At 42.8% G+C, this 25,410-nt stretch overlaps 1 protein-coding gene across 1 annotated transcript; it reads right to left on the reverse strand.

Moving 5' to 3' along the window:
* Nucleotides 1–1,315: 1,315 nt before the first annotated feature.
* On the reverse strand, nucleotides 1,316–14,680 carry LOC138672036 (gastricsin-like). The gene is made up of 9 exons (XM_069760116.1): nucleotides 14,574–14,680; nucleotides 9,881–10,037; nucleotides 8,457–8,574; nucleotides 6,418–6,536; nucleotides 4,270–4,469; nucleotides 4,046–4,153; nucleotides 3,816–3,963; nucleotides 2,464–2,562; nucleotides 1,316–2,377 (listed from the first exon to the last, which is right to left on the reverse strand). The coding sequence occupies exons 1-9, from the start codon at nucleotides 14,627–14,629 to the stop codon at nucleotides 2,225–2,227; spliced, it is 1,158 nt and encodes a 385-aa protein (XP_069616217.1). The 5' UTR covers nucleotides 14,630–14,680; the 3' UTR covers nucleotides 1,316–2,224.
* Nucleotides 14,681–25,410: the final 10,730 nt, after the last annotated feature.

Below are 25,410 nucleotides of genomic sequence, written 5' to 3' on the forward strand. Positions count from 1 at the left end.
ATCCATTCAAGCACCTGCTGTTTTTGAGCCTCATCTTGAATTTTTGGCGAGGCTTGTAGCGATGGTGGTAAGAAAGGGATCATATCAGATTGCCCACGAAAAGAAGCAGACATCTTACTTTGGCTGGAAGATGGTCTTTCTTCTGCAGATGTTACTGTTGCTTGACCACCTACTGCTTGACCACCTACCCCATGGACACAACCTTTTTTTCCCTTTCCAACACGCCTATTCCCCTTTCCGCCAGCAGCAGGCCTTTTGCCACTCATTTTAATGCTTAACTAATTGGCAACTCTGTATCTGTAGTTGTTGGCACAACAACCGATGGATGAAAACTGAGCAGAACTGAGTGGCCAAACTGTGGTACTAGGCCCAAAACTAATAACTGGATTAGATGCAGTGAAAATTGAGATACACAGGCGGTATAGTTTGTTTCACAGGCAGGCTACTCTGCTGATGTGCAGACACTGCTCCTAGGCCCTAAACTATCAAATGGATTAGATGCAGTGAAAATTGAGATACACAGGCGGTATAGTTTGTTTCACAGGCAGGCTACTCTGCTGACGTGCAGACACTGCTCCTAGGCCCTAAACTATCAACCGGATTAGATGCAGTGAAAATTGAGATAGGCAGGCGGTATAGTTTGTTTCACAGGCAGGCTACTCTGCTGACGTGCAGACACTGCTCCTAGGTCCTAAACTATTAACTGGGTTATATGCAGTAAAAATTGAGATACACAGGCGGTGTAGCTAGCTTCACAGGCGGGCTACTCAGATGACTACCAGACAATGCTACTAGCCCAAAAGGATTGACTGAGCTAGATTACACCAAATGCTGTGACAAACACTTGCACAGCACTGGCACAGACCTGTCTGGCAATCAGTGCTATGAACTGCTGTAACCTACCCTGAAAAGGGCTGATATTACAACTAGTCCCAACTCCTCCCGACTCCCTAATCCTATCTCTCTGACAATTCGCTCCAAAAAAACACTATTAGTCTGTATAGCGCACACAGCAGCAGCGCTGCCGTCTAACACTAAGCTGCAGCAGTGAGGAAATGGTGGCGATGGGGCAAATGGCTGGTTCTTATAGGGCAAGGACATGTGACATACACAGCCAATGACACATGCCCTTGCTTGTGTGCATCACATGCACATTGCTGTGTGTGAGTGTGCACTGCTGATAGGCTGAGAGACTGCCCCGCCCCACTGTAATTGCGGGAAGAAAAAAAAAAAGGAGATCGGCGTTATTTCAGCACAGATCTATCCAACGCGCCCCCCCCCCCCCCCCGCCCACTATACACTGAAACAGTCTATTAACAATGATAAACAGTTTTAATGTGCAAATCAAGCAAGGCTTTTGATGAACGAACATTTATCGAACAGAAACTCGAACAGCCGAATTTTAAGCAAATTGTTCGGGTTCGTCGAACGACTCAGACACCGCCCAAAACAGCTCGAATTTGAGATTGGCGAACAGTTCGACTAGAACACCGCTCATCTCTAGTGATGATATGGCCTCAACAAAGCGCTGATGTCATCATCATCGTGTCTGTCTGAGATTACATGATGAGGCAGAATGATTTGCTCAAGTTTTCATCCATAAAAGATCTGGGGTTAGTTCTCCAAGATGTTTGGAACAATGTCCCAATCAAATTCCTTAAAAAAAACCTGTGTGTGCAAGTGTACCTTGAGGAATTGATGTTTTGATGCTATTTAAAAGTTATTCACACCAAATATTGATTTAAGATTTTTCATCTGTCCATTCACTTTGCATTTTGTTAATGAATAAAAAATACACTATTAACACTTCTATTTTTTAAAACATTCTTACTTTGTAGCATTTTTCCACACCTTCCTAAAAAAGTTTTGCATACTTTTGTGTGTACATACTGTATATGGAAAAGTATTAGAATGAATCACTTTACGATATTACCATACACAGAGATATTTGAATAAACATTTATTAAACGTTTTATTTGCAGTCATTGATTTTGTAAAATAGGGGATTCATGTAATGCTACAGTGTGGTAGGAAAAAAATATATAAACAAACTGAGTCATAGGCAATAGTTTATTTGCTAGTTAATTCTCCTTTATATTACTTTCTCTTCAATTTACTGGCACCGCCGCACCAGTATGTAACCAGTACTTAATAACCATCAGAATTTGCCTATTTTTTTTAATAGAAAAGGGTATATACTGACAGTCTTTAAAAATGCAGATTTTTATGCTGATTGTGCAAATCCAACTCTGTTGTTGCCCATATCATAAACAGAGTAGTACTGACGGAGGAAGACATCACCCAGAATCCAGAAGGGTTGACCATTTTGAGAAGGCAGATAGGTCACTTCTACTCCAACTGTACAGTAGCCATTATTCTACAAAGAAAGAATAATGTAATGAGAATGGAGAATTGACAAAGATTAATACATTATTGTTTATGAATGTGATATAGACCAGATACCTGGAGAATATAGGCAGAAGGAGGAATGGGGAACTGTACGCCATTGATTGTGAAGCTGATGGTCGGTAGGTTCTGCACATTGTTACAGTTCACCAGATACTGTGAATTAAAAAGCATAATGTTAAATTGTTTAAATGTCTATGTATGAATGTAATGCGACAGACTGTAAAAACAATCATTTTTATGACCATAATAGCATGCATTAGGGTACTTATTATTACGATTACTGTTAAATTAAGGAAGGGGTTAAAGGGAACCTGTCACCTGAATTTGGCGGGACAGGTTTGCGGTCATATGGGCGGGGTTTTCGGGTGTTTGATTCACCCTTTCCTTACCTGCTGGCTGCATGCTGGCCGCAATATTGGGTTGAAGTTCATTCTTTGTCCTCCATAGTACATGCCTGCACAAGGTGCAATCTTGCCTTGTGCAGGCATGTACTACGGAGGACACAGCATGAACTTCAACCCAATATTGCGGCCAGCATGCAGCCAGCGGGTAAGGAAAGGGTGAATCAAACACCCGAAAACCCCGCCCATATGACCGCAAACCATTCCCTCCAAATTCAGGTGACAGGTTCCCTTTAATGGCTTCAGGCATGCCAAAACTCATGGAGTGTGGTAATTCTCACTAGAACTCTCTGAAAGGCAAGGGTCACACAACCATCTGAGAAAATCTGACACTGATCAGAGTTTGATCAGAGTGGGGTCCGATTTTCTCAAGGTGGAGAGAAAATAATTTCTCCACCTTATCCATTCAGTCTGTGAAAATTGGACTGCATACACATGTCATCCAATGTCCGACCAATAGACTTGAATAGATGCGTGAAATCCGATTCTCAGAGGCAAATTGGACATGGGTACGAATGCTAATGGTGAAAACCATGGATAGCCCTTGTTCAGTTAACACAGTCATCTGCACAAGCCCAAAGAAAGTCTTGCTAAGGAGTATGAATAAGCTGGGTGGATACAGAGATTATCTTTCCTTATTATTCAGCCATGTATTCTGCTGTTTGCTATTTTGTAGGAAATTAATAAAATGTATGCAATGTTCATTTATATTCATAAATGGTATAAATAAATAGACACTTCAGATATTCTTCAGAGAATCTTGGTAATCACATGTCTGTGTACTTCTTGGTCCTCACCGGCACTGAGTGAATCCAAGAAAATGTAAAGTTGAAGTTAGAACTGTTCTAATATTGCACATGTTAAATGAAGAAAACATTTTGCTACATAAAAAGGTTTGTGTTTTTAACTAATACTATTTAACTGTAGAAGCAAAATCTTATTTCTAATCTCTAATCTTTCTTTAAGCTAGAGTATGAGTCTAGGCTCTTATGTGAACTTTCTCACCGCTCCATTCTGGCTTTCTTGGGCTCCCACAGACTGAAGGAATGTTCCCAAAAACTGTTGTGGTATGGTAAGGAGGGAGGTTCCAGTATCCACCATGGCTTGGCAACCCTGACTACACCATCCTGTTGCTTGTCCATTAATGGAAAACCTGAAAAATATTAGTTTTGTAATTGCAATACAAGTACAAGAATACATTTGGCTTGAGCAACATTTGTTGAAAGACTACTCACGCGTCAATTGCAATCTGCCAGTATAGCTCCTGGGTGACAGGTGCCCAGTATATTTGACCAGAATACAAGTTGTTGTCAACACCACCAAAAACAACCATCCCAGACTGACTGCAAAAAGATTGTAAAGTCATATCAATGTTCTAATTTCTCGGTTTGGAAGTAATATCATCAATAATCAAGAGGCAAGACTAAAAATAAATGAGTACACACTTACTAAAACTTACCTACTCATGTAGACACTAAAGATTGGGTAAGTGAGAAGGTTTTGTTGCAGCATGCCCTGCATAGCAGTGGTGGCACCTCCAGCAGAAAGAGAAGGGTAGGCCATTCCAAAAATTCCTTCAAAGCCGGCATACACAAAATTAGTACCTGGTTCATTCACACTTAGTCCAATCTCTTGGTTTGTGATAGTCAGGCCTTGTACCTACATAACATAATGTAAATGTATTAATAACAACAGATAATCTGTAAACACATGGTTTTAAAGGGATCTTGTAGGACAAGTATATTATTGTAGGCGAGTATACTATTCTCTGAAATGCTTTGGTGTTTCAGAAGAAGAACATCTGCATGGGGACCATAGCCGGAGACCCAGTTGGTTTCTCCCTGCTCTGCTGCACGTGATTGATAGATCTCTCTCCTATATGTTCATATGGAGAGACCTATCAATTACTTGCAGCAGCCATGAGAATAGCTGGCAAGGAGTTGGCGCTGGACTAGTTTCAACTCTGGCTACAGCCCTTAGCTGGATCTCCAAAGTTTATTTCCGGCTCTGGTATTTCAGAAAGCAATATACTTAGTTGTAATTGTGTTCCAATTGGAATCCATATTTCTTGCAGAGGCTCACTTTACAGAAGTGTTTTGAGGGGAATTTTTTTCAACTTAATTGTGATTTTCCTATCATTTTGCTTTCAATATTTTATTTCTAAAACGGAATAAACTTGGTAAGGTCTACAGGCCGATCTCAAATATGTATTAAAATGAATGTCCCATGTGAAAAATGTATAAGATGACATGAGCAGAAACTTCAAGGGACAGTAATGGCCATCCAGTTAGGAGCAGGAAGAAGGTGCAGTGCCCCAGGGTCCTGGTCATCGCAGTGGTATTGCTTTCCTCTTGGGCAGAGCGATGCTACGTTTGGAGGCAAGGAAGGATAACTGCATCCAGGCATCACAAACATGCAACGCATTTCACACTCCAGGCCATCAGGGGGAGCTCCTGCTCCTATTTATTAGGTCACTCCCCATATAGATATATAACTGGTAGTCTGTAGGGAAAGTTAGTCAGTTCCAGACAGAAGTTAGTTCCTGACAGAGCTCCAAACAGGAGGTCTGTAGAAGAAAGTTCCAGACAGAAGTTAGTTCCTGACAGAGCTCCAGACAGGAGTTCTGTAGAAGAAAGTTCCAGACAGTAGTCTGAGGAGGACAGAAGGTTAACGGAGCTGTGCATGCCCTCAGAGCTGCAGCTCCCAGAAAGAGACATTGGAAGGCAGAATTGTATTGCAGCGAGCGTGAAGGAAGTCGAAGCAAAGGAGAGGATACCAGAAGGGGACCAGCCCTGCTCAGGCTGCCTCCTTCTGAGGCGCAAAATCCCGGTAGCCGGAACACTGAGGGAGTAAGGACCTCTACGCCTAATTTCAGAGACCGGCAGGACAGCTAATTGCAGGTTACCTGTCCGCACCTACACCCAGGAGGCACGGTGACACCCACAGAGCCGGGTTATCTAAGAGACCCTATAAACAGGCTCAAGTCACCAGTCATACAGGTTTTGTCCTATCCTATACGGGGGACAGAGAGAGCGAAGCATCGCATCTGTGAGACCCTGTGAAGCCATAGGCAGTAAGGGACTACACCACTGCAGTGCAAGGGAAGGCTACTGATTTCCACCTGGATAAGGGAACTCTGGACTTGCCTCAAAACCGGCCAGACTCTGGCTGCCCTGTGGTCTGGTGCTCTGGACTGTGGATGCTGAAGTCTTCAGTAAAGGTAAAGAGACTGCAACCTTGTGTCCTCGTGCTTCACTGCACCATTCACCATACCACCATCTACATACTGGGAAGCCCTGGGGACATACTTCACCTGTGGGAAGGTATGCCATCTAGCTGCCATAACATCACTCCAGCGGACCCCGTAAAGCAGCATCGGTCACCCTGACCGAATACCACAGGTGGCGTCGTGAACATAAAATTTATCCCTTTAAAGACCTTTCCCTTTTACATGGGTGCCCAGGGCCACGGACATCCCCCTGTGAAACAGCAGGACCCAGTACCGAGTACCCCTTGCCCGCGGGGTGACTCAAAGGCATACAGGAAGGCACTCCAGAGGGTAGGGCTTGTCCTTGGAAAAGAAATGTAGATGCAATCCATTACTTACAGATACAGTGTCATATCCAAAGACACCGGTGAGACTTCCACTGCCATACTGCATGGAAAACTGCTGATTATTGGAGGAGTATGTGGAAGACTGGCTTGGGTTGAAAAGTGGGTGGTTCTCTAACAAAGCAAGATACTTTTATTAGTAAATTACCTACATATGGCGAAAAAATAACTAAAACTGAGGAAAAAGTATTTTCTAAGATATATTTTGCAAGTAAAATGCATATTGCATTTTTATTAATCTATTAAAACAAGGCACATCTAGGCATTGGGCTATGGGCATGCAAGAAATTATTGTGCCTCATAGCAAAAGTTGAAATTGACTCCACTCTTAAGATTGTAAAACATTTTCTCTATTTTTTTTATTCATATCAACTGTTATTTCATAAAATATGTTTAATCTTTAATGACCAGAGAATTTTTCCTTTTTGCTTTTTCGTTTTTTTCTCCCTCTCTTCCAACAGCCATAACATTTTTATATTTTCATCAAAGTAGCGATGCAAGAGCTTGTTTTACTTTACCATATAATGCACTAGAGAATATAAAAAAAATTCTGAGTGCTGCGAAATTGCAGAACCCCCAACCCCCCCCCCCACACACACACACACACACACACACACTCACACACTCAATATTTCCACTCTTTTGCTGGATTTTAATTTTGCCCAATTTATTCTGCAGTAAAAATAACCTGGTTACATGACTCTCCAAGCCAGTATGATTATAATAATAAAAAAATTGTATAGTTTTTTTTTATTATTATATCAGTGGTGAAAAAAATCTGAAAAAAAAAGAATTGTCACCATTTTCTGAAACCCATAACGTTGAGATTTTTTGCACCCTGAGTTGATGTTATATTGATACCATTTTGGGGTACATATTTCATTTTGATTGCTTTTTATTTCTTTGGGAAGTGCGATAACCGAAAAATGACAATGCTGTCACTCCAATTAAATTTTCATATTTTTTTTTTACTTTTGAAGTATGGAAAATTGAGGGGTCATTCAAAATTGTACTTTACTGCAATACTAAACTCTCTGACGTTGGAGGCCTGTGGAATTTCTTTGTTCTCTCTGGAGATATGCCATTGCCAAAGAAGTTGGGAGTGATAGCTGTCATTCAAACAAGTTCATCCTACAGATATTGAAAGTGTTTTAGTTTTTAGTGTAGATGTTTAACATTTGAACAATCTGGTGATCCATTATTTTTTATGACCAATATAAAGATTCATTGAACCCCTTCCGAACGGTGATTAACATATACGTCACATTTTGAGTGCTGGTGTATGGAGCAGGTTCAGCAGCTGAACCTGCTGTGAAAATGGTGGAGGCAGGCTGTTTTGTACAGCCAAAGTCCACCTCTAACAGCTATGACTACAGCTATTACACTGATGTGTTAACCCCTTAACCCAGTGTCATGCTAGTCATATCAGCCCAACTTCTGAAGTCACTGTGGGGTGCCACTTGGCTGCCATGGTAGCTGGTGTCTGCTGAAGGCTTCCATGGCTGCCATGTTGGAGCTGCTTTGATAGTCAAATAAAAACATAACTGATTTCAGAAAAAGGCATTTTTTTTACAAATTTCAGAATTGTTTTCACCACTTAAATAAAAAAGAAACTAAAACAAGACATTTACAAATTGTCTAATGCCTTAATCATATTGACTTGGAATATCTTTAGCATACATTGAATGACGTAAAAACTAAAACCCAAAAATAACTGGCGGAATTTCACTGTTTTTGCATTTTTTTTTACCATTTTACAATACATTTTATTGTAAAATGAAAGGTGTCATTCAAAACTAGAATTTGTTCTGCAGATAACACGGCCTCAAATGGCGATGTGGATGGAAGAATTAAAAAGTTATGGCTCTTGAAAATCGAACATTCAAGATGGTGATTATCACTACTGCTTGGAAAATACTAATTACTTAAAATTGTTATTAATTACAAGATGAATGTAATATTTAAACATTTTATTCGAACTGAGCTGATTTTTGTACTTTGGATATGATTACCCTATTGCTGCTAAATACTCACGGCAAGCTTCACTCGAGCAATAGGTGGAAGCAACCCAAAGATTGGATGACCCTGTGTCAAAAAGAACCATAAAGTTTTGCGGTGGTGTTCCGACACTAATTTGTCCAAAGTAACAAGCCTGAAACAGAAAAAACACACACCGTGTTACATTTATTAAGGCAGAAGAGTGGTGGGCAGAGTGTGATGCCATTCAGGAACCAAGACTTTGCTCCACATTGATGCAGGGACAAGTGACTTTGTGGTGTTTCAATATGTAGGTGTACCCATAACATCTCATCAAATTTGATTCAACTGTATAGTAAGTTTTGTGCCGCCCTGCATACTATATCGTTTTGGTAACGTTGAAAAGTTCCTTTTCCTAATTTTTTTCTTCCTCTTACCATTATTAGCAAAAGTGTATGATAGCGCGTATGCTATGTAAATACTAGTTTGCTACACATTATGTATACGTTCAGATGGCCATATGAAAAATTGGGCAAGTTACAGACATGACTGGCTCCGTGTGCAGCGCCGCATGCTCGCCCACATAGCGGATGGGTGCAGTAGCACCTGCTATTTGTATGCAATAGACTGGCCCATATGACCCACTGGTCTAGTGCAAAATGTGATTTTTCCCATGCAGAGCTGAGGTCTGTGTGGGAGATCACGGATATCCTCTATCACAAGGGTGTCAAACTGCATTCCTCGAGGGCCGCAAACCATGCGTGTTTTCAAGATTTCCCTAGCATTGCACAAGGTGCTGCAATCATTATGTGTGTAGGTGATTAAATTATCACCTGTGCAGTACAAGGAAATCCTGAAAACATGACCTGTTTGCAGCCCTCGAGGAATGCAGTTTGACACCCCTGCTTTATCATATATGCTACAATTGGTCCATGTGTTGAGGGGTGTGCTGCGCACAGGAACAGCACTCAGACTGGACATAGATTTGTGTGAAAGTGCCCTTATACAACACTAATTTCTTAAAGGAAATCTGTCACCAGGTTTGGCTACCCCATCTAAGTACAGCATAGGGGACAGAAGCCCTGATTCTAGCAACTGGGCTGCATGCTGCAGTTTTGCTTTCACTGTTTTACCTTTTGCAGATCCAGCAGTTCTCTAAATATTGAGCTCTGTATAGCCCCGCCCACACCACTGATTGGCAGCATTCTGCCTATGCAGAGTGTCAATCAGTGGTGGGGGTGAGTTTATACAGAATTTATGAATATATAGGAATGACATGGTAGAAGTTTTTTTAGTCCTCTAGTGATAATCTCTTGCTCATAAAACAGTGACTTTACCAAAACTACACTAGGTAGGTAGTAAGTGACACGTCACAGGGCTCTACAGAATGCTGCTCTCAGATTAGGTGAGAAAAACTGGCTACAGATTCCCTTTAACATAATTGGTAATTTGCTAACATTACCACTCATACAAATACTTACGTCCATGTTCATTGGCTCATAGGCAATTGCAAAGTTATTCCTGTGGTTGAAGCTGTACTTCATGGCTGGATCTCTTTTGTGCGTTTTCGTAAATTGCTCCAGGACGCCCTTTTCCTTCATCGTCTCTCTTATAGACTTGAATCTTTTTAGAGGCACTCTGAGTGATGATAGTGGGATGGTGAGTACATGGTATTTCACACATAGATAGGTATATACATGTCATGTCATCATTATTTACAAAAAAGTTATTAAATATTAACATCGCATATGTAAGATTATCCTTGTTCTATAGTGGAGAATGAAACTACTCATTGTCATATTAATTGCATAATTAAAACTGAAGTCATTTTAATTGGCTTCAGTTTTTTCTACAGCCAACAGGGAGCTGTGTCTAAGGGGCTGATAATGCTGTGAGTTACGGGGGTTTTCCAGTGTCAGAAACCATGCGCCAAAACAATGGCATATTTTAAAAACAAAAAATACATAAAGTAGTCATCATTCTTCTCCGCTGCTCTGGTCTCTGTTTACTGCTTGCCGTGGTGATGACATGACTACGATGCATATCATCGCTGCAGCCAATCACTGAGCATAGCGGCTCATGCCTTCTACATCAGCAGGTCGCTAAGCTCAGTGATGTAAGCAGTCGAACTTGAGAACATAGTTGCAATGATAACCAGCAGTGATGCAAGTCAAGGTGAGAACTATATGTCTTTTTACGTTAGAAGAATTGTTTAGGGTCCACTTTTTTCAGTTGGCTGCAGCAGTGATTTGCACTGTGATCGTGAAGTCACTGCTGCAGCCACTAACCATAGATGTGAACAGCAGAAGAGAGCGAGCGCAGGACCTGGTGAGGATGAGTACAATTTGGATTTGTTGTTTTACTCGTATTACAATCTTTCTGGCAAAAGATTATTTTATCGTGGACCCACTTAGTTTACTGCCAAGAGATCAGGCTTTGGCTGCAGAAAAAAAGCGGCAATCAACTTTTGGACATAGCTTTGAAGTGTTAATTGTGTCTGATAGATGTAGGTTGAACTTTCTCCATTCAACCGTTCACATTTTATAATTTTGTGAACTATATAAATTCAACTCAACTAAATACAGATGTGATAGATACAGTTTCTAGTAAGTATTTAGAAAATAGAGAATTTCTATATGTATGCATGGTCTAGTGCAGCCAATCAGGGGGACTATCATTGGGACTATAAAGGATGAGGGCAGAGCAAGCAACGGTCATTTTAGGATTTTACTGCCTAGGACTAGGAGGTCACAGAGCACAGCTCAATCCATATATTGATATAAAAGGCCTAAATCGAATTATAGTGTATAATGCTATAACAATTCTGCGCTTAAGGATAAACCAGAAACGAAATAATTCAAATCGGTCAGACCCGTTACTGTACCAGAGTCTCAAATCCCACTCAGAGAAGCAGCTGTGTAATAACAACAAAAGAACAAAAGCCTCAGATGGTCCCAGCGATCAAGGAGTGTATAGCTGCAAGCTTACCTGTATATGTTGGGTGCTGCAGCGTACAATGTGCTCCTGTGTCTGTGAGATGCAAGTGCAGCGCCCCAGAGTCCTGGTCATTGCAGTAATGTCGTTCTTCCACCAGGGAGAGTGATGTTACGTCTGATGGCACCAAAGGAATTCACCCTGCCAGGTATCACAGCCACACACACACTTCACACGCCGGCCACCAGGGGGAGCAAAAGGTTCTATCTATTAGGCCACTCCTCACACTTGGGTAAAACTGGGGGTTGGTTAGGAAGTGAGGGAGAAAGCCAGGAGGAGAGGAGAGGAGCAGACTGGGCTCGGCCCAGGAAAAGGAAAGAAGGACACGGAGCTGCGCCTGCAACCCATACGGCAGCCTCCTAAGAAAGGTCTAGAGAGGAAGTGTGCCGTAGTGAGTGAGCACAGAAATCGTAGCATCAGGAGTGAAATACCAGTGGGAGACCAGATAGAAGCAGGCTGCCTCCCACTGAGCGCAGATCCGGTTGCCGGAACACCGAGGGAGTAATATATTCTACGATTTTGCTTCAGAGACCGGCAGGGCAGTCAATTCCAAGTTGGCTGTCCGACTTAAGAACCTAAGCAGACAAGGTGGCAACGCGGAGGAGGGGCATCTCTAGGGTCCCTATAAAATAGCCTCAGGCCACCACCGTCATACGGGTTTGTCCTATCCATCTGGGGGACAGAGAGAGAAGTAACAAGAGTGAGGACCCTATGGGAGCTAATGCAAGTAGGCACCTACTATGTTACTGTGCACAAGGGGTAGGCTACTGATTTCCACCTGGATCAGGGGACTCTGGAATTGCCAAAAGACCAGCCGGACCCTGCCTACCCTGTTATCCGGCACTCTGGACTGGGGATGCTGAAGCCTTCAGTAAAGGTAAAGAGACTGCACCCATTGTGTCCTCGTTATTTGCCGCGCCTTACATCATCCACCATCAACATCTACACTTCTGGGAAGCCCTGGGGATATACTTCACCTGTGATAAGGTATACCATCTAGCTGCCATTCCATTAGCGGACCCCTAAGCAGCATCGGTCACCCTGACCGAATATCACAGGTGGCGTCACGAACACTACCGTTATCTACAAACTATTCCCTTTCATGGGGCACCCCTCATAGGGCCACGGTCCGGGTCGGGCCACCGTGACATCCCAGCTGAGGGAACTGAAGGACCCGGTACCAAGTACCCCATTGCCCTTACGTGGGGGTGCTCCACAAGCGAACTAATTTAGGGCAGGTGTTCGGGGCTGAGGTACTGAGTGTATCTGGTGTTGAGACATGATGTGCAACCAGGGATGCTCCGGCGGTAGCGTCCCTGGATATCGCGCGGGGCTCCTCAGGGAGGAAGAAGAGTGTGGCTCTTCGAAACGTGTTGGTTAGCTCCCCTAGCTTTTTGAGCTCCACAGCGCTCCATCTGAATGTGACGTCACAAGTAGGTGGAGCTTAGCGGCCATCTTTCTTTTGCCCTGCTGAGTGGGATTTGAGACTCTGGTACAGTAAGGGGTCTGACCGATTTGAATTATTTCATTTCTGGTTTATCCTTAAGCGCAGGATCGTTATGGCATTAAACATTTCTTGAATACAGACATAGTTGGCACTACTGTGTCCAGATTCTAGCAGCTGAGGATAATTGTTGTGTCTTTGAGTGAGCGCCAGTGTGACCATTTTTATATCGAATTATAGTGTACTTCGGCAGTTCTGAGGAACCTTTGAAAATGCATTATTATGGAGTCTGTGCATAATAATGCACATATTTAATTGATAGTGAGGTGCTTTTTTGGGGTATCAGTGACCTGTCAGAAACCATACACATGAATACCTAATCAGAAGATCACATGAAGACTCCCCACAGGCGCACCGAAGCACGAGCATATCATTAACCCAAACTGAAAATCAAGAGAAATGACAGAGATACTAGAGTCTGCCCATATGGCAGTGGAAGGTAAAGTACAGGAAACGTTGCCCTGTGTGAAAAGTGCTGCTGATGTGAAGAATGCAGATAAGAAGACGTCTCGGTGTTTGAACTGTGGAAAAAGACCTCATCTTGCGGGGCTCATGAATGTGGAGCCAGCATGGCAGCAGCTGAGGGGAATCTGACAGGGCCTGTGAGTGTGCTGTGGTGCATGCTGCACATGCAGTACAAGCAACTTTATCTTTTCATGTACAAGGTGTCGGGGTGCTCAATGACTGTTGCTTAGTGAACTCGCCCACGACTACCATCCCGTGCCTCCTTGTTACACTCACAGCATTCAATGGTGTTCAACGGTGGAAATACACTTTAAAGTCTACCTATGTCACATTGGTTTGTATTATAGCACTCCAGTAGACACAAGTTATGCTATATTATTTTACTCACACTATTTTAATTTCCGAATCAGATCATTTCAGATAATTGTTTGTGTTAAAGAAGCAACATTTTGGGTAAAATAAAAAGTTTAATTAAGCATATAATGGATAATTAGAACATTTTTGGGTGGTGGATGCCCTATGGCGACGTAAAAAAGAAGACTCCAATGTTTACTGCGGCTTGTGACAGAACTGAAGTGTAAATTTCTAGTTGTGGAATTTAATCAATGGAAATAAAATATCACTTGCTAATAGAAATGGAGGAAGCAATTCACAGAACCAGACCAGTAATCTGGGACGGCTGGAAGGGAGGCCTGCAAACCTCCTGGCATTCCCAGCTATTCTTTTGATTAGCCTAGTTGATTTAATGTCATCCGTGTGGCGCAACAAGCTCCTGATATCGTACTAGCCCAATTAATCAAATGAAGAGTTGGTAATCCTAGGAGGTAAGGAGACTTGCAGGCCTCTCATTCAGCAGTCATAGATTAGTGACTTGGTTGATGGACCAGAGTCCTGCAAATCGATTTTCCCATCTCTACTTACTCTCTAAACTGTGCTTAGTGGAGTGCTGTTCTGCAAACTAATGTGATGTGTTAATACTTAGGGCAGGTAGTGATCAGCTTTCAGGAAATGTGGACCCAGAAAATCTACACCACACTTTTGTCACCGCCCTGATGCACATGTGCCACATGATGGATCTAGATTTTATACTACAAAGATTTAAACTCAACAATCAAAAGATCTAGATACAATATTTAGATATAAATAAAAAGACATAACTGAATAGAGTATCAAAAGTAAAATGTATGTCAAAAATGAGGGTATGTACAGACCTGACCAAGCCCTCTGACAGCTGGAGACAAACCAGCGCAAGGATCACCCACTTCATGGTTACTGGCTTAGGGAAACACCGTTTAGGTGTCTTCAGTATATCTTTGAAGTGAACTTGTGGAACAGTAGACTTTGCTTTTTATAACTAAAATCTTTGAAGACCTACGTCACCACTTGCAAAGATTTTCATTTAACCTTCTACAAATGTTCTTGATAATTGTATTTATTTTGGAGCTCATAAACATTTGCTATCAAAAGGTTCTGTCAATGATATTGTAATGCACTCAGATAATCATTTTTCTAGCATATGTTTCCTCCATTCTCTAGCAAACAAGAGAATAGTAGAAATGTGTATGTACATTTTGTATATATTTAAAACAATTGTATTAATCCATAAATGAACCTTCTTACAATAACAAAAATAATTTCATAGACAGTTCCAGCATTCTGTCAGTCCCACCAGTGGGTGTCCCAGGCATCCTAGGGACCATGTCCACAGTGACAAAGATGTAGTTAGGTAGTCTGCACAGAATGGAAAAAAACATATCGACATGGACCCCTTACATAGGTAACCATGTTGTCCTCTACGGTGGTGCACCCTAATCATAGTGAGTAAAGGTGAAACTGATTAGGAAAAATAAAGATACAAAGATCAGGGCAAATATTGCATCCATTCTATGACCATATTATGGTAGATACCAGTTCTGCAGAAAATGTAAGAGATTACAGTGCAGTTAAAAATAGTGAGTTACAGGTGACATTCTTTTTGATGGGGGTATTCACTTTTTCCATATGGCCAGTCATCCATGATGGCTTCTTCAGACAGAACTCCTCTGCAGAGTTTACACCAAAGACACAATTGCATTTCTATTACCATTCCCACCTATTCCCATCCCACACAAACGTTACTTCCTACCATCACTTAAATACTGAGCTGCTGCTGTATGGCATGGTAACTGTGCTCCCCTTAGTACCCCGCACAGTAATAATGCCCTCCCTTTTGACACTTACACATTAAATGTCATCTTTGTACTCTCTTGATAGTATAATCGCCATCTAGAAAATATTAATGCCCTTTTTGAGCAGCATTTGATCAGATTTTGCATCTGTATTTACATTCATTGACTATATTTTCAGTTGGGCAAAAATAGCATTGAAGGCAGTTACATATGCAAAAATTGATCAATTATTAATAAAAAATATGATGCATCCACTTTATTAACATGTCATATTGCAGATCTGCATTATAAACGTGTGGAAGTGGACCTCTACTGCTTACAAGTGATAAATGAATTCCATACAAAGCACAACCACCAGGTATTTTATCCTCTTAATATATTGCACTCATCATATCATATAGCACTGTGTACTTACAATTGCTCATTTTAACTTCTACACAGTTACCATAATTCTTCCCTTTTCTCTTCTCTTTGGAGAAACAAAGTCTCTTGTCCCTGCATTTATCATTCCCCTCTTCAACTCCTGACCCACCTGCTCCCTCCTCTCCTGTCACGGACTTTTGCAGTGACTTATGACTCATGCAGGGAAAATTTACCTCCTGTTTCTACATAGAACTTAATTAACTGGGTAGAAAGGCAAAATGAGAAACTGTAAGTACACAATGCTATATAATAATTCTGCAATATATTAATTGGATACAAATGTTGATAGGAGTGCTTCTTTAAGATGAACAGATCTGTATTTATCAGTAATACTGATATACTATAGTAGGTGTATCTCAATGATACCTCCTGTCCATTTTTCCCAAGCTACTTTTTGTCACGATTCCTCCTAAGTGTCTGGAAGCAGTGAGTGACAGGTCAGTCATCTAATCTAGGACAGGGGTGTGCTGAGATGTCAGTATGGTGATTGATAGCTCAGTTGTTCAATCAGAGGCTGGGCATGCTGAGCTGTCAATATGTTGAGTGAGAGTTCAGCTGTCCAATCAGGGCCAGGACATGCCAGGGTTTCCACCATGTGTCTCCTATTCAAGTGATTACCTGGCTGTTTAATTGGCTTTCTGAGTCCCGTTGGTGCCAGTTGTAGGTTAACTCAAGTGGTGTGAGCTTACTTTGTTCTCTGTGTTCCTGTAGTTGATCTTTGTTGCAAGAACTTGTACCTTGTCTCTGACCATCCATGTGACTTGCTCTTTTGCCTTGATCCGCCACCTTCCTGGAATTCTGACATTGGACTGTGACCTCACTACGCCTTTGCCTCCTTTGTTTATGACGAGCTCTCTTGGTTTCTGCCCCCGGACCTCTTGACTACCCAGCCTCACGTGTTCACCATGAATAGTGACTAGCATCACACTTTTTTCACATTTTCCTTTTTTCTTTTATACTTATCATATTGAACTTTTCATGGGATTTGAACATATTTCAATAATAACACCCCAATTTTTGTTGAAAACAGAAATCTGTTTGGAGCAAGTAAATACCCATATACTGCAGACACTACTACTGGTCTAAAAAAGTGCATGTCATACAAATAATAGTTACCTTGTGTGATGAAAATATGAAACAAACTCAAAATTCTTAGAATGTAAAGGAAATGAACACATATAAGTACTGGCTTAGCTTATTTTTATTTTTTTTTCTGCTATTTTGCCTTAAACACTATTTGCTTGCCTTGGTCTCTGTTCCTTACAAATGTATCTTAACTAATTTATCAGGCTTTGGGATATTATTGTCTGCATGCAGACTTTTTCTATTGTTTGTGTATATATTTAAGCTGTTTGTAGATATATTCTTTGAAATCATACATTGCTAAATAGTAAAATTTGTTTGGCCGCAGAGAAACTGCAGCATACATATTTTATTATTACGCAGGTCTTCAAAAAATATTTTTTGTAATAATGGCAGGTGACTTTGTACTTTTCTGAATCATCTTTTTGTCCCGATTTAAAAAATGTACCGTATTTTCCGGCGTATAAGATAACTTTTTAACCCCTAAAAATTATCCCAAAAGTCGGGGGTCGTCTTATACGCTGGGTACGGCGTGTGCAGGGAGCGATCCTGGATGTTCCCAGGGTCTGAAGGAGAGGAGACTCTCCTTCAGGCCCTGGGATCCAACTTCATGTAAAAAATAAAGAATAAAAATAAAAAATATGGATATACTCACCCTCCGACGGACCCTGGCTCTCAGCGCTGCTAGCGTCTGCCACCGTTCCTAAGAATGCAGTGAGTGAAGGACCTTCGATGATGTCGCGGTCAAGAGACCGGTCACCTGACCGCTCACGTGACCGCAACATCATCGAAGGTCCTTCACTCTCGGCATTCTTAGGAACGGTGGCAGACGCTAGCAGCGCTGAGAGCCAGGGTCCGTCGGAGGGGTGAGTATATCCATATTTTTTATTTTTATTCTTTATTTTTTACATGAATATGGATCCCAAGGCCTGAAGGAGAGTCTCCTCTCCTCCAGACCCTGGGAACCACCCGCCGTATAAGATGACTGGGCGTATAAGATGACCCCCGTCTTATATGGCGGGCATATCCCAAATTCCATAATTTATATGGAAAAGTTGGGGGTCGTCTTATACGCCCAGTCGTCTTATACACCAGAAAATAAAATACGGTATATAGTTTTTCTGTAGCACGTATAGTTTTCATGGAGCAGTATTATTATTATAAGATATAGGAAATATACTGGCGACATTAATAAAACAGTAATCTACATATCATAAAAAAATGCTTCACCTTACAAAACAGTTTTTATTGAACCAAAATAATTTCACATGCAAAATAGAAACCAAAATATAGCAGAAATTAAAAGTGCTTGACATTAGACTGTCGTTGATATGATGTTTCAGGGTTGTCCTATATAACATCCTACAGTAATCTGCCATCATTGAGTCATTCCAAAAACTCTGGTACGGTGTTCCATTACTTTAATGTCCTGGTGAAACCGCTCACCTTGTTCTTCGCTTACATCCCCAAGATTTTGAGGGAAGAAATCTAAATGTGAATGCCAAAAATGCATTTACATAGACATGCAGCATTCAAGACACTGGTATGCATTTAGCAGTTCCTCAACACCTTCAACATATTCTGGAGATTTTTTTCCTAGTTTTCACAGATCCACTTCAATCTTTTCCAAGATCTCAATTCTTTACGATTTAGAGTTCCTTCAAACACATCATCTCTCATAAGCTTTCTGATCTGAGGACCAACAAATACCTCTTCCTTCAGTTTTGCTGGTGAAATGCTGGAGAATTTCTGTGAAATGTACTAGAATCCTTGTGAATTTGTCTTTGTCGTGGCTTTCACAAAGTTTTTAACCCCTTCCCGACCTTTGACGCCACGTAGGCGTCATGAAAGTCGGTGCCAATCCGACCCATGACGCCTATGTGGCATCATGGAAAGATCGCGTCCCTGCTGATCGGGTGAAAGGGTTAACTCCAATTTCACCCGATCTGCAGGGACAGGGGGAGTGGTAGTACAGCCCAGTGGGGGGTGTCTTCACCCCCCCCCCCCCGTGGCTACGATCGCTCTGATTGGCTGTTGAAAGTGAAACTGCCAATCAGAGCGATTTGTAATATTTCACCTATTAAAACTGGTGAAATATTACAATCCAGCCATGGCCGATGCTGCAATATCATCGGCCATGGCTGGAAACACTGGTCTGCACCACCCCCACCCCACCAATCGCCCCCCAGTCCTCCGATCAGTCCTATGCACCGCTCCGTCCTGTGCTCCGCTCTCCCGTGCTCTTGTCCGCTCCCCCCTTGCTTCAATCACCCCCCGTGCTCCGATCCAACCCCCCTGCACTCCGATCCACCCCCCTGTGCTCCGATCCACCCCCCGTTCTCCGATCCTCCCCCCGTGCTCCGATCCACCCCCCCATGCTCCGATCCACCCCCGCGCTCCGATCCACCCCCCATGCTCCGATCCCCCCGTGCTCCCCCCCACCCCATCATACTTACCGATCCTTCCGGGGTCCGTACGTCTTCTCCATGGGCGCCGCCATCTTCCAAAATTGCGGGCGCATGCGCAGTGCGCCCACCGAATCTGCCGGCCAGCAGATTAGTTCCAAAGTGCATTTTGATCACTGTGATATAACCTATCACAGTGGTCAAAATAAAAAAAAAAATAGTAAATGACCCCCCCCTTGTCACCCCCATAGGTAGGGACAATAATAAAATAAAGAATTTTTTTTTTCCACTAAGGTTAGGTTAGGGTTAGGGTATGTGCACACGTATTCTGGTCCTCTGCGGATTTTTCCACTGCGGATTTGATAAATCCGCAGTGCTAAACCGCTGTGGATTTATGGCAGATTTACCGCGGTTTTTCTGCGCATTTCACTGCAGTTTTACAACTGCGATTTTCTATTGGAGCAGTTGTAAAACCGCTGCGGAATCCGCGGAAAGAAGTGACATGCTGCGGAATGTAAACCGCTGCGTTTCCGTGCAGTTTTTCTGCAGCATGTGTACAGCGATTTTTGTTTCCCATAGGTTTACATTGAACTGTAGTTAAGTAAATAAGGCAGCACACTGCAGCGCTAGAACATACAAACTTGAAAAACGAAATTTGAACTGCATTACTGCACTAGAAATATGAAAAATGAGAGCGTTTAGCGCATAAAAATGGCCAATTTTATGTGTACCTGGTAGCCCCTTTACAGCATCTCTCTTATACCAGGTCCTACACTTGCCTTAAACTCCCAAATCCTAATAGAACAGGTGGACACCAGAGACAGCAGAACACAAATCACCCAGTACCATCAGTAACCACCAGAGGGAGCCCAAAAACAGAACTCACAACAGTACCCCCCCCTTGAGGAGGGGTCACCGAACCCTCACGAGAACCACCAGGGCGACCAGGATGAGACCTATGAAAAGCGCGGACCAAATCATCAGCATGAACATCAGAGGCAACCACCCAAGAATTATCCTCCTGACCATAACCCTTCCACTTGACCAAATATTGGAGTTTCCGTCTGGAAACACGAGAATCCAAGATCTTCTCCACAACATACTCCAATTCTCCCTCCACCAGCACCGGAGCAGGAGGCTCAAGCGAAGGAACAACAGGTACCTCATACCTCCGCAACAACGACCGATGGAACACATTATGAATAGCAAATGATGCCGGGAGATCCAAACGAAACGACACAGGGTTAAGAATTTCCAAGATCCTATAAGGACCGATGAACCGAGGCTTGAACTTAGGAGAAGAGACCTTCATAGGAACAAAACGAGAAGACAACCACACCAAGTCCCCAACACGAAGTCGAAGACCCACGCGGCGACGGCGATTAGCAAACTGCTGAGCCTTCTCCTGGGACAACTTCAAATTGTCCACCACATGACTCCAAATCCGATGCAACCCATCCACCACCATGTCCACTCCAGGACAATCAGAAGGCTCCACCTGACCAGAGGAAAAACGAGGATGAAACCCCGAATTACAAAAGAAAGGAGAAACCAAGGTAGCAGAACTAGCCCGATTATTAAGGGCAAACTCGGCCAGCGGCAAAAAGGTAACCCAGTCATCCTGATCCGCAGAAACAAAACACCTCAAATAAGTCTCCAAGGTCTGATTAGTTCACTCCGTCTGGCCATTCGTCTGAGGGTGGAATGCAGACGAAAAGGACAAATCAATGCCCATCTTAGCACAGAACGTCCGCCAAAATGTAGACACAAACTGGGATCCCCTGTCAGAAACGATGTTCTCCGGAATCCAATGCAAACGAACCACGTTCTGGAAAAACAGAGGGACCAACTCAGAGGAGGAAGGCAACTTAGGCAAGGGTACAAGATGAACCATTTTAGAAAAGCGGTCACACACAACCCAGATGACGGACATTTTTTGAGAGACAGGGAGATCCGAAATAAAGTCCATGGAAATGTGCGTCCAAGGCCTCTTCGGGATAGGCAAAGGTGACAACAATCCACTGGCTCGAGAACAGCAAGGCTTAGCCCGAGCACAAACCTCACAAGACTGCACAAAAGAACGCACATCCCTCGACAAGGAAGGCCACCAAAAAGACCTGGCCACCAAGTCTCTAGTACCAAATATTCCAGGATGACCTGCCAACGCAGAAGAATGGACCTCGGAGATGACTCTACTGGTCCAACTATCCGGAACAAACAGTCTCTCAGGCGGACAACGATCAGGTTTACCCGCCTGAAACTCCTGCAAAGCACGTCGCAAGTCTGGGAAGACGGCCGACAAAATCACCCCATCCCTAAGAATACCAGTGGGCTCAGAATTTCCAGGGGAGTCAGGCACAAAACTCCTAGAAAGAGCATCCGCCTTCACATTCTTTGAACCTGGCAGGTATGAAACCACAAAATTGAAACGAGAGAAAAACAGTGACCAACGAGCCTGTCTAGGATTCAGACGCCTGGCAGACTCAAGGTAAATCAGATTTTTGTGATCAGTCAAGACCACCACACGATGTCTAGCACCCTCCAGCCAATGACGCCACTCCTCAAATGCCCACTTCATGGCCAAAAGTTCCCGATTACCCACATCATAATTCCGCTCAGCGGGCGAAAATTTTCTAGAAAAGAATGCACATGGCTTCATCACCGAGCAATCGGAGCTTCTCTGTGACAAAACCGCCCCCGCTCCAATCTCGGAAGCATCAACCTCAACTTGGAAAGGAAGCGAAACATCAGGCTGACGCAACACAGGAGCAGAAGAAAACCGGCGTTTAAGTTCCTGAAAGGCCTCCACAGCCGCAGGAGACCAATCAGCAACATCAGCACCCTTCTTAGTCAAATCCGTCAAAGGCTTAACAACACTAGAAAAATTAGTTATAAAACGACGATAGAAATTAGCAAAGCCCAAGAACTTCTGCAGACTCTTAAGAGATGCAGGCTGCGTCCAGTCACAAATAGCCCAAACCTTGACGGGATCCATCTCAATAGTAGAAGGGGAAAAAATATACCCCAAGAAAGAAATCTTCTGGACTCCAAAGAGACACTTTGAGCCCTTTACAAACAAGGAATTAGCCCGCAGGACCTGAAACACCTTCCTGACCTGCTGAACATGAGACTCCCAGTCATCAGAAAAAAACAAAATATCATCCAAATACACAATCATAAATTTATCCAGATATTCACGGAAAATATCGTGCATAAAGGACTGGAAGACTGAAGGAGCATTAGAAAGTCCGAAAGGCATTACCAAATACTCAAAATGGCCCTCAGGCGTATTAAATGCGATTTTCCACTCATCACCTTGCTTTATTCGTATAAGATTATACGCACCCCGAAGATCAATCTTAGTGAACCATTTAGCCCCCTTAATGCGAGCAAACAAATCAGTCAACAAAGGCAAAGGATACTGATATTTTACGGTAATCTTATTCAAAAGACGATAATCTATACAAGGCCTCAAGGACCCATCTTTTTTGGCCACGAAAAAAAAACCTGCTCCCAAAGGGGACGAAGATGGACGGATATGTCCCTTTTCCAAGGACTCCTTAACATAATCCCGCATAGCAGCATGCTCTGGCATTGACAGATTGAACAAACGACCTTTAGGAAATTTACTACCAGGAATTAAATCTATAGTACAATCGCAATCCCTGTGAGGAGGAAGCGAACTGAGCTTAGGCTCCTCAAAAACATCCCGATAATCAGACAAAAATACAGGAACCTCAGAAGGAGTAGATGAAGCGATAGAAATCGGAGGTGCATCATCATGAACCCCCTGACATCCCCAGCTTAACACAGACATTGTTTTCCAGTCAAGGACTGGATTATAAGTTTGTAACCATGGCAGACCAAGTACTAGAACATCATGTAAATTATACAACACCAGGAAGCGAATCACCTCCTGATGAACGGGAGTCATACGCATGGTCACTTGTGTCCAGTACTGAGGTTTATTCATAGCTAAAGGTGTAGAGTCAATACCCTTCAAAGGAATAGGGACTTCCAGAGGCTCAAGACTAAACCCACATCGCTTGGCAAATGACCAATCCATAAGACTCAGGGCAGCGCCTGAATCTACATAGGCATCGACGGAAATGGATGATAATGAGCAAATCAGAGTCACAGACAGAATGAACTTAGACTGTAACGTACTAATGGCAACAGACTTATCAACCTTTTTTGTGCGTTTAGAGCATGCTGATATAACATGAGCTGAATCACCACAATAAAAGCACAACCCATTTTTCCGCCTATAGTTTTGCCGTTCACTTCTAGACTGAACTCTATCACATTGCATTGTCTCAAGTGCCTGTTCAGAAGACACCGCCAAATGGTGCACAGGTTTGCGCTCCCGTAAACGCCGATCAATCTGAATAGCCATAGTCATAGACTCATTCAGACCCGTAGGCGCAGGGAACCCCACCATAACATCTTTAATGGCCTCAGAAAGGCCGTCTCTGAACTTTGCAGCCAGGGCGCACTCATTCCACTGAGTAAGCACTGACCATTTCCGAAATTTTTGACAATATATTTCTGCTTCATCTTGCCCCTGAGAGAGAGCTAATAAAGCTTTTTCAGCCTGAATCTCCTGGTTAGGTTCCTCATAGAGCAAACCCAATGCCAGAAAAAACGCATCCACATTAAGCAACGCAGGATCCCCTGGTGCCAATGCAAATGCCCAATTTTGAGGGCCACCCCGCAGGAAAGATATAATAATCTTAACCTGCTGAGCAGGGTCTCCAGAAGAGCGAGATTTCAAAGAAAGGAACAGCTTGCAATTGTTCCTAAAATTCAGAAAACTAGATCTATCTCCAGCAAAGAACTCTGGAATAGGAATTCTAGGTTCAGACATAGGAGCATGTACAACAAAATCTTGTATATTTTGAACCTTAGCAGCAAGATTATTCAAGCTGGAAGCTAAACTCTGGACGTCCATGATAAACAGCTAAGGTCAGAGCCATTCAAGGATTAAGAGGAGGAAAAAAAAAAAAATCAGCCAGGCTGCAATTAAGGCTAGGCAGCAACCTCAGAGGAGAAAAAAAAAAAAAAAACTTCCTCAGACTACTTTTCCTCCTACTTCAGCCCAAACATTTGGCCGGCTATACTGTCATGATTCCAATGGCAGGGAATCACAAAAGGACAAGCACCAATGAGCTCTAGGGTGATGGAACCTGAGCTGACCGCGACCCTAAACCTGAACACACAAATAGCAATAGCCGGGGAACGTGCCTACGTTGATCCTAGACGTCTCGCACCAACTGAAGATCTAACTTCCCCTATTAGAAGAAACACAGACCTCTCTTGCCTCCAGAGAAATACCCCACAGAAATAGCAGCCCCCCACATATAATGACGGTGAAATGAGAGGAAGGCACATACACAGTATGAAAACAGATTCAGCAAAATGAGGCCCGCTAAAACTAGATAGCAGAGGATACAAAAGTAAACTGCGCGGTCAGCAAAAAACCCTTCAAAAAACCATCCTGTAATTACTTGAACTCATGTTCCAACTCATGGAACATGAGGAGCAATTACAGCCCACCAGAGCAACCAGCAGCAAAGAAACAATCACATGCAAGATGGACAAGACAAAAATAAAGCAAAACGTGGAACAAGAAAATCAAAAACTTAGCTTGTCCTGAAGATTACTGAAGCCAGAAGCTGAGGTAACAAAACACTCTGATAACCTTGATAGCCGGCGGGGAAATGACAAGAAAGCCCGGTTAAATAGGAAACTCCCAAATCCTAATAGAACAGGTGGACACCAGAGACAGCAGAACACAAATCACCCAGTACCATCAGTAACCACCAGAGGGAGCCCAAAAACAGAACTCACAACACCCTGGCATGTGCCAAACAGTAGTTTGCCCCCACATATGAGGTATCACCGTACTCAGGAGAAACTGGAAAACAAATATTGGGGTCAAATTTCTCCTGTTACTCTTGGGAAATTTA

Source organism: Ranitomeya imitator, chromosome 3, assembly GCF_032444005.1.
Source record: "Ranitomeya imitator isolate aRanImi1 chromosome 3, aRanImi1.pri, whole genome shotgun sequence".
In the NCBI taxonomy this organism is placed as follows: Eukaryota; Metazoa; Chordata; class Amphibia; order Anura; family Dendrobatidae; genus Ranitomeya; species Ranitomeya imitator.